The sequence below is a fragment of the Anomaloglossus baeobatrachus genome, chromosome 3 (genome assembly GCF_048569485.1).
Source record: "Anomaloglossus baeobatrachus isolate aAnoBae1 chromosome 3, aAnoBae1.hap1, whole genome shotgun sequence".
Taxonomy (NCBI): Eukaryota; Metazoa; Chordata; class Amphibia; order Anura; family Aromobatidae; genus Anomaloglossus; species Anomaloglossus baeobatrachus.
In genome coordinates, this window is record NC_134355.1 from 361,634,645 (window position 1) to 361,648,288 (window position 13,644).

Genomic DNA, 13,644 nt, shown 5'->3' on the forward strand with positions numbered 1-13,644 from the left:
GCCATTAATGTTTACATCGCTGGCAACAAAAGTGAGTTAACTCCTAAGTGAAAATGGCAAAATTATGCCCAAAGTGTCAATATTTTTGTGGCTACTATTATTTTCAAGTACTGCCTTAGCTTTCTTGGGCACGGAGTTCACTAAAGGCAGGGGACAGGGGCCACTAGAATCCTCTTATACTTCTCCATGATGCCATCAAAGAGCTGGAGGGTGTTAGAGACCTTGCGCTCCTACACCTTCTATTTGAGGATACTCCACATATGTTCAATAGAGTTTAGGACTGGAAATATGCTTGGCCAGTCCAACAGCTTTACCCTCAGTTTCTTGACAGTGCTCATAGAGGTATGTTTGGGATTGTTTTCATGTTGGAATACTGCCCTGTGGCCCACTTTCTGAAGGGAGGGGTTCATGCTCTGTTTCAGTATGTCACAGTACATGTTAGCATTCATGGTCCCTCAATGAATTGTAGCTACCCTCAGTCTGCAGCACTCATGCAGCCCCAAACCATAACATTCCCACCACCATACTTGACTGTAGGCGAGGCACACTTGTCATTGTACTCCTCCACCTGGTTGCCACCATACCTAGGTAATGGGGTGTAAGAAAACACCTAATAAGATAGAATATCAGATTATCTAACACATCATGTCTTAATATGATTTAAAGATGATACAAAGTTGTTATTATTATAAATTGGGTCTACATTGTGAAGATATTTGTCATGGTAGTAGTAGATCAACAACAATAATATTAAAATACTAACATTGCTATTAAATTGTATAATTTTCTGAAATTGTACATGTTGATGCAGAACGGCAAACCCCTTCCCCTGGAGGCCGAAGCTAACTTAGGTGCCGGACACAGACAAATCAGGGCATCAATGCAAGAACAGTATACGGCCCTCTCTTTGTGTCTGTGACAAAGGCTGCTTACTGCTTTGGAGTTGGTAGTGGGCCCCTTTGCCTGTTGGGCTCATAAGCATCTGCACAGGTTGCACCTCTGGTATGTCTGCCCATGTATCATATTAGCCCAAAAATTCCTTTACAATAAATCTCTGGCTCAACTTTCCATCCCAAGAAATGTAGCACCTATACCTTGAGGTATTTTTTATGAATTGGATCATCATTTTAAAATAAAGAAATAACATATGGCTTGGTAATCCCCCGTTGATCTAATGCCATTGTCTCGATGAGCTCCTCCAGGACCAAAGCTGGTATAGTATATAGTATATATGGTAACTATACATTCACTATGATGTGCAGTGCAGTACCATGAAAGGTTTCCATCCGGCCACCTATAGAGCTACTTACTGGTGATTTATGGGGGTTCTGACTGTCTGTACCCCACCCAGCCAATAATGAGGTTATACCATCAGGAGATTTTACTAATATCATGTGACTTGAGAACACATAAACCTGTAGGTGTAGAATTCAATCTTAAAGCGGTTTTCCCATGAACAAAGTTGATTTTAATCAATAGCTCATGTAATAATAATAATAATAATAATAATAATAATAATAATAATAATAATTTCCACAATTGGATGTGTTTAAAAAAAAAAATGTTCCTCTGCTGAGATAATTTTATATACTGTATGTGTCCCTGCTATGTACTGTGCAATGGACGTGTCTAAACGTACAGGGACATGGTCTGATCCAGCACATCTCCTGGGCAGGTGAGGATGCAAAAGAGTATACAGACATTACAGCATGGGATCACAAATTCTTTCTTTGAAGTAAAACATTTTTTAAAAACAGGCAGGGAAATGTTTTACCTCACATAAAGAATCATCTATGATCCCATGATATAATGTCTTTATACTCTTGGGTCCACCCCCGCCCCGGAGATGTGGTATGATCAGACTATGTTCCTGTACGGTCAGATACGGCCATTACACAGTACATAGCAGGGGCACATTTATAAGATTATCTCAGCATAGGATTTTTTTTAACACATCCAATTGTGGAAATTATTTTTATTTCAAGATGTATTGAACTTGAAAATTAACTTTGTTCGTGAGGAAACCCCTTTAAAAATTGCAGAAGCTACAACAGTCATAAAAAGGTGTCAGCACATAAACAGCAAGTCTACCCTAACCTACTGTATCCTCACCTATCCCTTGTAGACTGTGAGCCCTCGCGGGCAGGGACCTCTATAGTCTGTGCCTTGTATTGTTAATGATTATTGTACTTCTCCCTATTATGTACACCCCTTTCACATGTAAAGCGCCATGGAATTGATGCTATAATAATAATAATAATAAGGGGAGCACAACAGGGACAGAGGTTGTCTTTGTGGTAAAGTCCCTTTAAGACTCATGTTCGTGCAGATTTCTAGAAAGCTGGAATTCATTGCAGCAAAACGTTACGTCAAGCATCAATAGAAGGGAAGACATAATGGCACGGTTGCAAAGCTCTACCCTGGACTAGTGAGTGTAATAGAGGGGTAGTGCTGTTCTGTGTGGAGTACTGCAGTGAAGGGCTCTATCTGTGTGTTGGGTGTCAGGTGACTGGGTCACGCAGGCTCTCTGCATTCAGAGGACAGTGTAGGGGGAGAGCAGCTCAGCTGCACAGTGATACCAACAAGAAACAGCTCTACTGGGACAACTTTTCATAGGAAAAAGGAAACACAGGGACTGCTGAGAAAATGAGCCAGGGTCTGCACATAAACAGCAAGCAGCAACAAGATGAAGAGCAGGATGACGAAGAGGACGGTATAGCAGGAGTATCAGATTATGAGGATGGAGACTCTTTCATGGAAGGAGACTTTGGCAGCGAAGAAGAAGAGGGTATAAATAGTTAATAGTTCTTGGTTTTACAGAATCAATGAATTAGGAATTAGTATATGAAGGTTAAGTATAATGTGAGGAAACCACAGGACTGCAAGTGCATGAATGATTAATATATTAGCCATGAAATTCATAGAAATGATGACCAACAAGACAAGTGACGGCATGGTGTATATGGTTCTCTAGTCCTTGTGCCTAATAGTCATAGTATGGGTTGTCACAAGCGACATATATTTCTAGACATTTTGGTTGGTGTTTGACATAGCTCAAATGTTTGCACAATTATTCATCGTAATTTGGGACATTTTTATACCAGATTGTACCCGTTACTATACTGATGTGTAGGAGGCAGGACCTTGTCTCCACTTCTGGCAATTTCACCTCAATTGGGACTTGTAAGGATTTGTGGTGTAGATTGTGTTGGGTGTGGAGCTGTCAAGAACAGCTGCTAGTCTCAATCCCCCCAATGTTGGGTATTGTGTGGTTTAGTGTGGCTGCTGGCTAAAGTTTCCTTGTTGTAAGCATTTCAATGTATGGATGGCTGGAATACTTGGGTTTCTAGAGTTCACGAGAGCAAGTGTTTAAAGCTTGTGTCTTCATGTAACATGCACAGTTGGCTTGGTGCCCGATGTAGACTCCTAAGCTCTAAACCTTTTCTGTTGATGGTAAACATAGTACCAGCTATTGGAAGGTTTTTGGAAACAGTTTGACAGCACTGAGCTATCCATGTTTGTTATCGCAACCTCTGATTTGGTAAACTTTCTCCAGCAGACAGTACAAAATTCATATATCTTCAAATCATATATCTATTTTGTGAATAGTTATTGATCCTTTCTCTGCCATTAGTGCATGGACAATAGTTACACCTTTGACATTCACAACTGTAACATGACAATTCTTCCACTATACCCATTACTTTCACATAGTAAACACCTGCCACATGGTCCGTGTGTCTGTTTTTACCCTCAGTTTCTCATCAGTGTACGGTTCATGTGTCCATTCTTACCATCAGTGTGTCATCAGTGTACGGTCCGTGTGTCCTTTTTTACCATCAGTGTATGTCCGTTTTTACCATCAGTGTGTCATCAGTGTGCAATCCGTGTGTCTGTTTTTACCATCAATGTAACATCAGTGTACGGTTCATGTGTCTGTTTTTACCATCAGTGTGTCATCAGTGTACGGTCCGTGTGTCCTTTTTTACCATCAGTGTGTCATCAGTGTACAGTCCGTGTGTCCGTTTTTACCATCAGTGTGTCATCAGTGTACGGTCTATATCTCCATTTTTACCATCAGTGTGTCACCAGTGTATAGTCCGTGTGTCTGTTTTACCATCAGTATGTCATCAGTGTACGGTCCGTGTGTCTGTTTTTACCATCAGTGTGTCATCAGTGTATGGTCCGTGTGTCTGCTTTTACCATCAGTGTGTCATCAGTGTATGGTCCGTGTGTTCTTTTTTACCATCAGTGTGTCATCAGTGTACGGTCTATATCTCCATTTTTACCATCAGTATGTCACCAGTGTACAGTCCGTGTGTCTGTTTTTACCATCAGTGTGTCATCAGTGTATGGTCCGTGTGTCCTTTTTTACCATCAGTGTATCATCAGTGTACAGTCTATATCTCCATTTTTACCATCAGTGTGTCACCAGTGTATAGTCCGTGTGTCTGTTTTTACCATCAGTGTGTCATCAGTGTACGGTCCATATGTCTATTTTTACCATCAGTATGTCATCAGTGTACGGTCCGTGTGTCCTTTTTTACCATCAGTATGTCACCAGTGTACAGTCCGTGTGTCTGTTTTTACCATCAGTGTGTCATCAGTGTATGGTCCGTGTGTCCTTTTTTACCATCAGTGTATCATCAGTGTACAGTCTATATCTCCATTTTTACCATCAGTGTGTCATCAGTGTACGGTCCGTATGTCTATTTTTACCATCAGTATGTCTTCAGTGTACGGTCCGTGTGTCTGTTTTTACCATCAGTGTGTCATCAGTGTACGGTTCATGTGTCCGTTTTTACCATCAGTGTGTCATCAGTGTTACGGTCCGTGTGTCCTTTTTTACCATCAGTGTGTCATCAGTGTATGGTCCGTGTGTCCTTTTTTACCATCAGTGTGTCATCAGTGTTACGGTCCGTGTGTCCATTTTTCCTATCAGTGTGTCATCAGTGTACGGTTTGTGTGTCCGTTTCATCAGTGTGTCATCAGTGTACAGTCTGTGATTCCATTTTTACCATCAGTGTACGGTCCATGTGTCGGTTTTTACCATCAATGTGTTTTCAGTGTTCTTCATGGATGGATAAAAGAACAAAATTGCAAATATTTTCTATAAATTTTCCTATACTTTGCCATGTTACAGTAAACATGGACGACACTCGGATGCCATCTGTGTACTATATGTGTTTTTCACAGACTTATAGACTTGCATAAGCACTTTTCATCCATGATCACAGAAACAATCAGACATGTCTGTGTGTTTTGGACAGCCAAATGGTCTGTCAATGTGAATAACACCATAGATCGTAATGGGTATATGTTGTATCTGTGGGAAAAAACGGATACAACATGGGCATGCAACACAAAGGTCTGATTTAGGCCTTAAAGTGTATCTCCACTTTTAATAGAAAATTGATCATAGTGTAGGACTTAGCAATATAATTACTTTTCTAACTCTATTAGAGATTTTTGTTGTTAACCCACATTATGGACTACCTGAGGACAGGGCTGTGGGTGAAATCAACCACACTCTAACCTGCTCATTGCTATTAGCTACCATTTTTAGTGCGGGAGCAAGTTCTGTAACATCCTATGACGCTTGCCGATGCACTAAAGATGGTAGCCTAGCACCAGGAACATGACGCTGCCTCGTTTAGTGCAGTCTGCAGACCTCAGGTGGTCAGTGCTGTAGATTTACAGCAAATATGTCTAATAGAGTGGTTTAGAAAAACTATTATACTACAAAGTCTTGGCCTATATTTTTTTTTAAGTGCAGGAACACTTTAAAAACTATACCTAACTAATATGTTTTTCACTTGGAAGAGGCTGATGGGCTAGTCTGGTCACATGCTCCTCCATCAGCTGCCATTCTGAGAAGAGGAAAGCTGTGCAGCCTGGGAGTAGTTTCACTAACTAGCGAAAGAGCTGTAATATTATATACTAGTAACTGTCACGGAATATGTCTCCAACAGATTTGTTGAAATAAAGTGGACAACCTCTTAATTCTTTGTATTTCTCCTGTATATAGTTAGGCTACTTTAACACTTGCGTTAGTCACAATCCGCCGCTAATATAAAGCAAAACAAGCTAAATTTGTGCAGCCTTCTGTTACAAGATGGACTGACCATCCCATACTAATCCAGAAAGAAATGGTATTCTCCTTCATCCATAGTTCTTCCATTTCCTACTGGCTGTAGCACATTGATCACTAACTTCCACTGAGTCTGCAAAAAAACCTTTTCTTACAAGGGTCATAGCATGCATGTGTGTATGTGTGTGTGTGTGTGTGTGTATGTCCGCTAAAGGAATCCGCACCGTTGCATTTACAATCACGAAATTTTGCACAGACGCCCCATGTGACTCAGGGAACATCATAGACGATGTTTGGGTGGGAAAATTTAACCCCGTGCTTTCCAGTTACTCTACAAAAATCCTACAGCCATTAAACTGAATGGAGCTGGGAGCTGCAGGCTATAAATAGCAACTGTCAGTGGTTGCTATAGGAACAAAATAAACTGTTAGTATAAGATAGGATAGAGGGATAGAGAGAGACAGAAAAAGACAGACAGAGAGAGAGAGACAGATGGGGAAAGAGACAGCCCTGGAAAGAGACAGCCCTGGAAAGAGACAGCCCTGGAAAGAGACAGCCCTGGAAAAATACAGCCCTGGAAAGAGACAGCCCTGGAAAGAGACAGCCTGGGAAAGAGAATGACCTAGAAAGAGGCAGCCAGGCAAAGAGATAGCCGGGCAAAGAAACAGCCGGGCAAAGAGACAGCTGGGCAAAGAGACAGAGAGAGAGCGAGACAGACAGATACAGAGATTGAGACAGATAGACTGATGCAAATACAGAGAGATAGAAACAGACAGACAAGGAAAGAGACACACAGACAGTGACACACAGACAGCGACACACAGACAGAGATTGGGAGAGAGACAGAAGACAGTTACTATCCCGGGCAACGCCCAGGTACTACAGCTAGTATAATATAGTTGAGAACAAGCTCCAAGATGAAGCCCTTTTAATATTTTATTTTCTATAATATGGATATAATCAGTGTGGCATTTTATGATGATTTGCTAAGTTTTAATGTTTGCTTACTACCTTTATTGTCTTTTTATCACACTATATTCCAGTAAACTAGTCATGTCGTGATGGCAAATATCATGTCGAATGTATCATACGTTACAATGAGTTACAATAGTTTTCCTACCTTCACATTTCCCTACTCATCTCTGGCTGTTTTCTTTACTGCTTATGTGGCCTGGTGAAGAGCTGCAGCAGGTGTTTGCTGCAGAGATTAGTTTAACAAGGGCGGAAGGTCAGTCTGGCTTTTCTATTCCTTTACAGGCAGGAGAGACAAGTGTGCTAAGCAACAGTGTATAGGAATCGGTTATTGTGAGAGCTCTCTCCATTATGCATATTGTTTACTGTGGTTTGTGTTGTGTTTCAGACACATATTTATACTTTGTAAGGAACCATGTACAATGTTGTGCCTGCATTAGGGACTATTAGGGCTAAGCCACACGGCGAGAAAATCGGTGCGAGTGGAGTGCGATAAAACATCGCATTCCCCTCGGACCAATTCTAGCCTGTGTGTCAGCACACATGGGCGATTATTTTCTCAGCCCTAATCGGACTGAGAAAACAATCGCAGCATGCTGCGATTGTAATCCGAGACTCTTTCTCTCGCACCCATTCAAGTGAATGGGGCGAGAGAAAAATCGCACTGCACTCGCAGTACACCGGTGTACTGCCAGTGCAATGCGAGAATGGCTATAGCTGACTACGCAGGAGAGAGGGAGAGAAATCCCTCCCTCCCCTCCTGAGTGCCGGCCCGCCCCCCGCAGCTGAGGTCTGCTTGCACGAACGGACCTCAGTTGCAAGGACACACGCATGACACTCGGCTCTGCTGTACTGCCAGCACGAGCCGAGTCTCATGCAAGGGGATCGCAGTAATCCCCGTGTGGCCCCAGCCTTATAATTACCTCCTGCTTGTTTAATTAAAGCCAACAGTCCAGAAAACATTGTGTAATATGAACATAGCAAAAGTTTTCAAGAACAAACAATGTAAACAGTAATCTAAGATATTTATGACTCAGTTATACACCAAAAGAGGAAAAAAAAGTAAATTAATTTCAAGAGATTATACTAATATATAATTCCAAAGGAAATCAATTAATGAAATAATTCTGTTGCAAACTACACAACTGAAGCAACTACTCAAAAAAGGGTGACCAACTTTAAGAAAAAATGATAACTTAATGTACTTCTGGTACTAAAGCTGCACTGATGTCCCAGTGTCACCTCAATCCTGGATTCCAGGAGCTCCACTTATGGCCTTGTGCTTGAGAGAAGAAAGCATTTCTTTAGTCGAGTACATCATCAGAGTTTGTGGCTAACCATTATTTCAATAATAATGGCAGCTACCTTCTCCATCTCTACATAAGGCTTGAGTAATACTAAAAAAAGGAACAGAGCGCACACATAGGGTGAAACCCTATAAGAGGAGGACACAATATAAATTGGTGGGGCTCACATGATGTGGTTGTGTGAGACACAACTACTGAAAATGTCTTAGGTGGCTAGGGGAAGATCCGACAGATAAACATCCCCAATGGTGGACAGAGACGTGTTAAATGTAATTTTTTTCTGACCACCGTTGATGAAACATACATCAGCCTGACAGAAAAAGGGGTTGGATTAGCTATGGAATGAGCAGTTAAGCCAGCTTTCTTCATACATGGCTTTCATGACAAAGAAAAGTTTCCTGCGTTGAGCATAGACCCATGAAGCTCCACCCAGGACTGAGGATGAAACAGGGAGATCAGTGGAGTTTTGGTAACAGAAGTACAATAGAAAGGGTTATTGGTGATGGGCAAACCCGAACTGTAAAATTCGGGGTCTATACCAGATACCTTGTGTCATTGCACAGACCCCGAACACGGACTTCTCAAGGAAGTCTGTTTTACTGTTTGGGTTCGGCCACCATGATAATAAAAAAAAATAAAGGAAAAAGAAAGAAACTAAAACGAATAAAGCAGGAGCGTCTCCTGCGCAGGCCTGCCCAGCCTGAGAATACCAGCTCCCAGCTGTCGACTTTATCATGGCTGAGTATCAAAATTGGATGGGGACCACACGCCATTTTTTGAAATTATTTAAATAATATTAAAAAAGCTGCACCATGGGGTCCCTTTTATTTAGATACACAGCCAAAATAAGCACATGGCTGGGGGCTGCAGCCTGTAGCCGTATAATTTATCTGTGCTGGAAAGCACAATATGACCCTATGCCAATTTTATTTCACCGCTACAGGAATGCAGAAAGCGTGTGTGATTCCAACCAATCACAGTTGCTGTCACACAGGGAGGGGGAACAGTCTGACTGCAACTAATCACACATGTCAAGACTGATGGTGGGCGGGGGGAAGCAATGACTATGTATGGGTTAATGAATGGACCCAAAAGCAGTTTTACAGTCATGTGGAAGCCCTGTAACTGTCCTGCTCTAATCGCCTTAGGCATTTCTACCCCAATTTTACAATGTTCTAGTCCCCATAGATTTATATGGGGTTTCGAGTCAGTTCAGATATTCAAGTTCAAGTCCAGTCCCGAACCGGATTTTTTTTTAAAGTCCAGACAGACCCTCCAAACCTGAACATCTGCGGGTTCGACCATCTCCAGTTATCATGTACCAGGAAGAACCCATCTATGCAGACAACCTTATTAAATCTACATTAGGGCTTCTAAAACTGTGAGATGACCCTCGCTGATCAGACTCCTCACATAATTGATCAGCTGGTGAGGTAGTTTAACAGAACTAATTATATTCTGTAAAAGTCTTTCTCTAGCTCCTTCAGTCTTTGATTTAGTTATATATTCTCTTGGTTTGCGTTTATGTCAATATTCTGCTTCATTTAGAAGTACCGTATTTTTTGCTTTATAAGACGCACTGGATTATAAGACGCACCCCGAATTTAAAAAAGGTAAAAAAATAAAAATGGGGTCCGTCTTATACTCCGGTGTTCTCTTACCGGAGGGGGGCAGCAATGGTGATGAAGCGGGGTCACAGGAGGCAGAGGTTGTGCTGGCAGGTGCGGCGGGTCAGTGGCGGTGGGGTCCGTGGTGACAGGTGTGGCGGGGTCCATGGTGGCAGGTGCGGCGGGGTCCGTGATGGCAGGTGCGGCGGCATCTGTGTTGGCAGGAGCCGCGGGATCCGTGGTGGCAGGAGCCGCGGGGTCCGTGGTGACAGGAGCCGCGGGGTCGGTGGTGGCAGGAGCCGCGGGGTCCGTGGTGGCAGGAGCCGCGGGGTCTGTGGTGGCGGCAGCAGAGGCGGCGGTTAGTGTCCCAGTGTTCGCGGTCCCGGTTCAAATGATGGCGCCTGGAGCGGCGCATGCGCAGATGGAGCTCTCATCCAAGGGCTCCAATTGCGCACGCGCCCGCTGCCGGCGCCATCATTTGAAACTGGGACCGCGGACAAACTGGGTAACCTGCTGCACAGCCACCCGCACGCACAGAGTGGCAGCAAGCAGGCGGCCCGCACACCCTGCGTGCAAGCGGCCGGGTACCTGTGCTTGCGTGCGGGTGGCAGCCGGGTACCTGTGGCTGCGTGCGGGCAGCAGTCGGGTGCCTGTGCCTGCTTGTGGGCAGCAGCCGGGTGCCTGTGTGCGGGAGGCAGCCGGGTGCCTATGTGAGGGCGGCATCCGGGTGCCTGTCGGTGTCGGCTGCCGCCCGCACACAGCCACAGGTACCCGGCTGCCACCTGTATGCAAGCACAGGTACCCAGCCGCTTGCATGCAGCCACAGGCACCCAGCCGCCCGATCGCCGCACAGACAGGACCCCCAGGTAAAGCTATATTCGGATTTTAAGACGCACCCCTCATTTTCCTCCCAAATTTTTGGGAGGAAAAGTGCGTCTTATAATCCGAAAAATACGGTACATACCAAACAAATTTAAATATTAGACAAAGATAACACAAGTAAACACAAAATGTAGTTTATAAATGAAAGTCTTTATTATTAAGGGAAAAAGAAATCCAAACCTACAGGGCCATGTGTGAAAAAGTGATTGCCCCCCTTTTAAAACATAAATTAACTATTGTTTATTACATCTTTGAAAAGCTGAGTTCAATTTGCCTAACCACACCTAGGCCTGATTACTGCCACATCTGTTCTCAATCAAGAAATCACTTAAATAGGACCTGCCTAACAAACGTGAAGTAGACCAAAAGGTCCTCAAAAGCTAGACATCATGCCGCGATACGAAGAAATTCACGAACAAATTAGAAACAAAGTAATTGAGATCTATCAGTTTGGAAAAGGTTATAAAGCCATTTCTAAAGCTTTGGGACTCTAGTGAAACAACGTGAGAGCCAATATCCACAAATGGCAAAAACACGGAACAGTGGTGAACCTTCCCAGGAGTGGCTGGCCATCAAAATTACCCCAAGAGCCAGTGACGACTCATCAAAGAGGTCACAAAAAACCTCAGAACAACATCCAAAGAACTGCAGGCCTCACTTGCCTCAGTTAAGGTCAGTGTTCATGGGTCCACCATAAGAAAGAGACTGAGCAACAATGGCTTGCATAGCAGCGTTCCAAGACTAAATACACTGCTGAGCAAAAAGAACATAAAGGCTCCTCTCAGTTTTGCCTGAAAACATCTTAATGATACCCAAGACTTTTAGAAGAATACTCTGTGGACTAATGAGACAAAAATTTTACTTTTTGGAAGGTGTATTACATCTGGCGTAGAAGAACCACACCATTTCAGAAAAGGAACATCATACCAACAGTAAAATATTGTGGTGGTAGTTGATGGTCTGGGGCTCTTGTGCTGCTTCAGGATCTGGAAGACTTGCTGTGATACATGGAACCATGAATTCTGCTGTCTACCAAAAAGTACTCAAGGAGAATGTCTGGCCATCTGAACCGCACTTGGGTTATGCAGCAGGTTAATGATCCAAAATACACCAGCAAGTCCGCCTCTGAATGGTTTAAGAAAAACAAAATTAAGACTTAGGAGTGGCCTTAATCCGATTGAGATGTTTGACCTTAAAAAGCTGGTTCATGCTCGAAAAACCTCCAATTTAAGTGAATTACAACAATTCTGCACAGATGAGTGGTACAAAAATCCTCAAGAGTGTTTTAAAAAGACTCATTGCCAGTTATCACAAATGCTTGATTGCAGTTGTTGCTGCTAAGGGTTACTCAAACAGTTATTAGATTCAGGGGCAATCACTTTTTCACACAGGGCCCTATAGCTTTGGATTTAATTTTTCTTTAATAATAAACTGCATTTTGTGTTATCTTTGACTAATATTTAAATTACCGTATTTTTTTCGTTTTATAAGACGCACCCCAAATTCAGAGCGAAAAAAGGTGAAAAAAATGGGGTCCGTCTTGTAATCCGGTGGTGTCTTACCGGAGGGTTCTGTAATGGTGGTGGAGGAGTCACAGGAAGCAGGGGCGGTGGGTGTACTAAAAACTGTAGGTTGTGCTGGTGCAGCGGTGAAGGATCGGTCTGCGGTGGAGACTCGGGCTGCCGTGCTGGGGCAACTGCTGCGGCAGCGGCTGAGCGTGGTGAGGTCTTCAAAGAAAAGGCGCCCTTAGTCAGAGCAGATTGAGCTCTAGGTTTAATGGTAAGCCGAGATCTCATCTACGCAAATGCCACCTCCGGGTGCCATTTTCCTGAAGTCTGCTGGAGGGAGATCAATGGGCTGGAGGCGGCATCTGTGCAGATGAGAGCTTGCGCCGAGAGCGCCATCTACGCACGCGCCGACTCTGGGCGGCATTATTTGAAGTCACCGCCCGAACCGCAGCGCCAGTCCAACCACCGGAGACCTCGCACAGCAGTCCCAGCCTCCAGAGACTCCACGCAGACACCGCACAGCTGCTGCAGCCACCGGAGACCCCGCACAGCTACTGCAGACACCGCAAAGCCTCCCCAGCAGCAGCTGCCAGAGATCCTGCACAGTGGCTTCAGACACCACACAGCCGCCGCAGCCCCTGCAAGCCACTGCAGCCCCAGCACAGCCGCCTCAGCATTCCCCCAGCCTTTTGTGACCCCTCTCCACTACCCCGGTAAGCTACATTCAGATTATAAGACGCACCCCTCACATTTGGGAGGAAAAGTGCGTCTTATAATCCGAAAAATACGGTAGTTTGGTGATCTGAAACATTTAGGTGTGACAAACATGCAATAGAATAATAAATCAGGAAGCAGGCATACACTTTTTCACACCACTGTAATAAGGTAATTTTTTCAAATATTAGCATGGGCCCACCGACCTATAGTGAGGCCCAAGGTATCACCATTTTTTAGCTATTAAGGTTTTAGTAGAAAAACATTATAGAGCCTATGAGTTAGTATTAAAGAGAGATTGTCACCCACAAAACATTAATTTAACCACCTATAAAGGTAGGTAGGAGACTTAGCCACTATATAAAAAATACATATAGTATAGATTTTAGTGGTTTCGTTTTCAGAGGAAAAAAAAAATAAGTTTACAAATGAAGGGCTTTGGTGCACTATTATTCCACCTATATGTCTAAACTAAGAGCACTGTCATCTTCTGCAGGAGCACAGCCGTTCTCTGTCTCAGTGTGCGCTCTCATCACTGGTCTCTGTCTGCAGTATACTCCCGA

At 43.7% G+C, this 13,644-nt stretch overlaps 1 protein-coding gene across 1 annotated transcript in view; it reads left to right on the forward strand.

The window, feature by feature from the left end:
• The first annotated feature begins 2,542 nt into the window (after positions 1-2,542).
• Positions 2,543-13,644, forward strand: part of RRAGD (Ras related GTP binding D) — a 70,391-nt gene continuing 59,289 nt past the window's right edge. Inside the window, exon 1 of the mRNA XM_075338406.1 lies at positions 2,543-2,788. Coding sequence (XP_075194521.1) covers positions 2,647-2,788 — 142 coding nt within the window. The 5' untranslated portion in view covers positions 2,543-2,646. The remainder of the gene's footprint in view (positions 2,789-13,644) is intronic.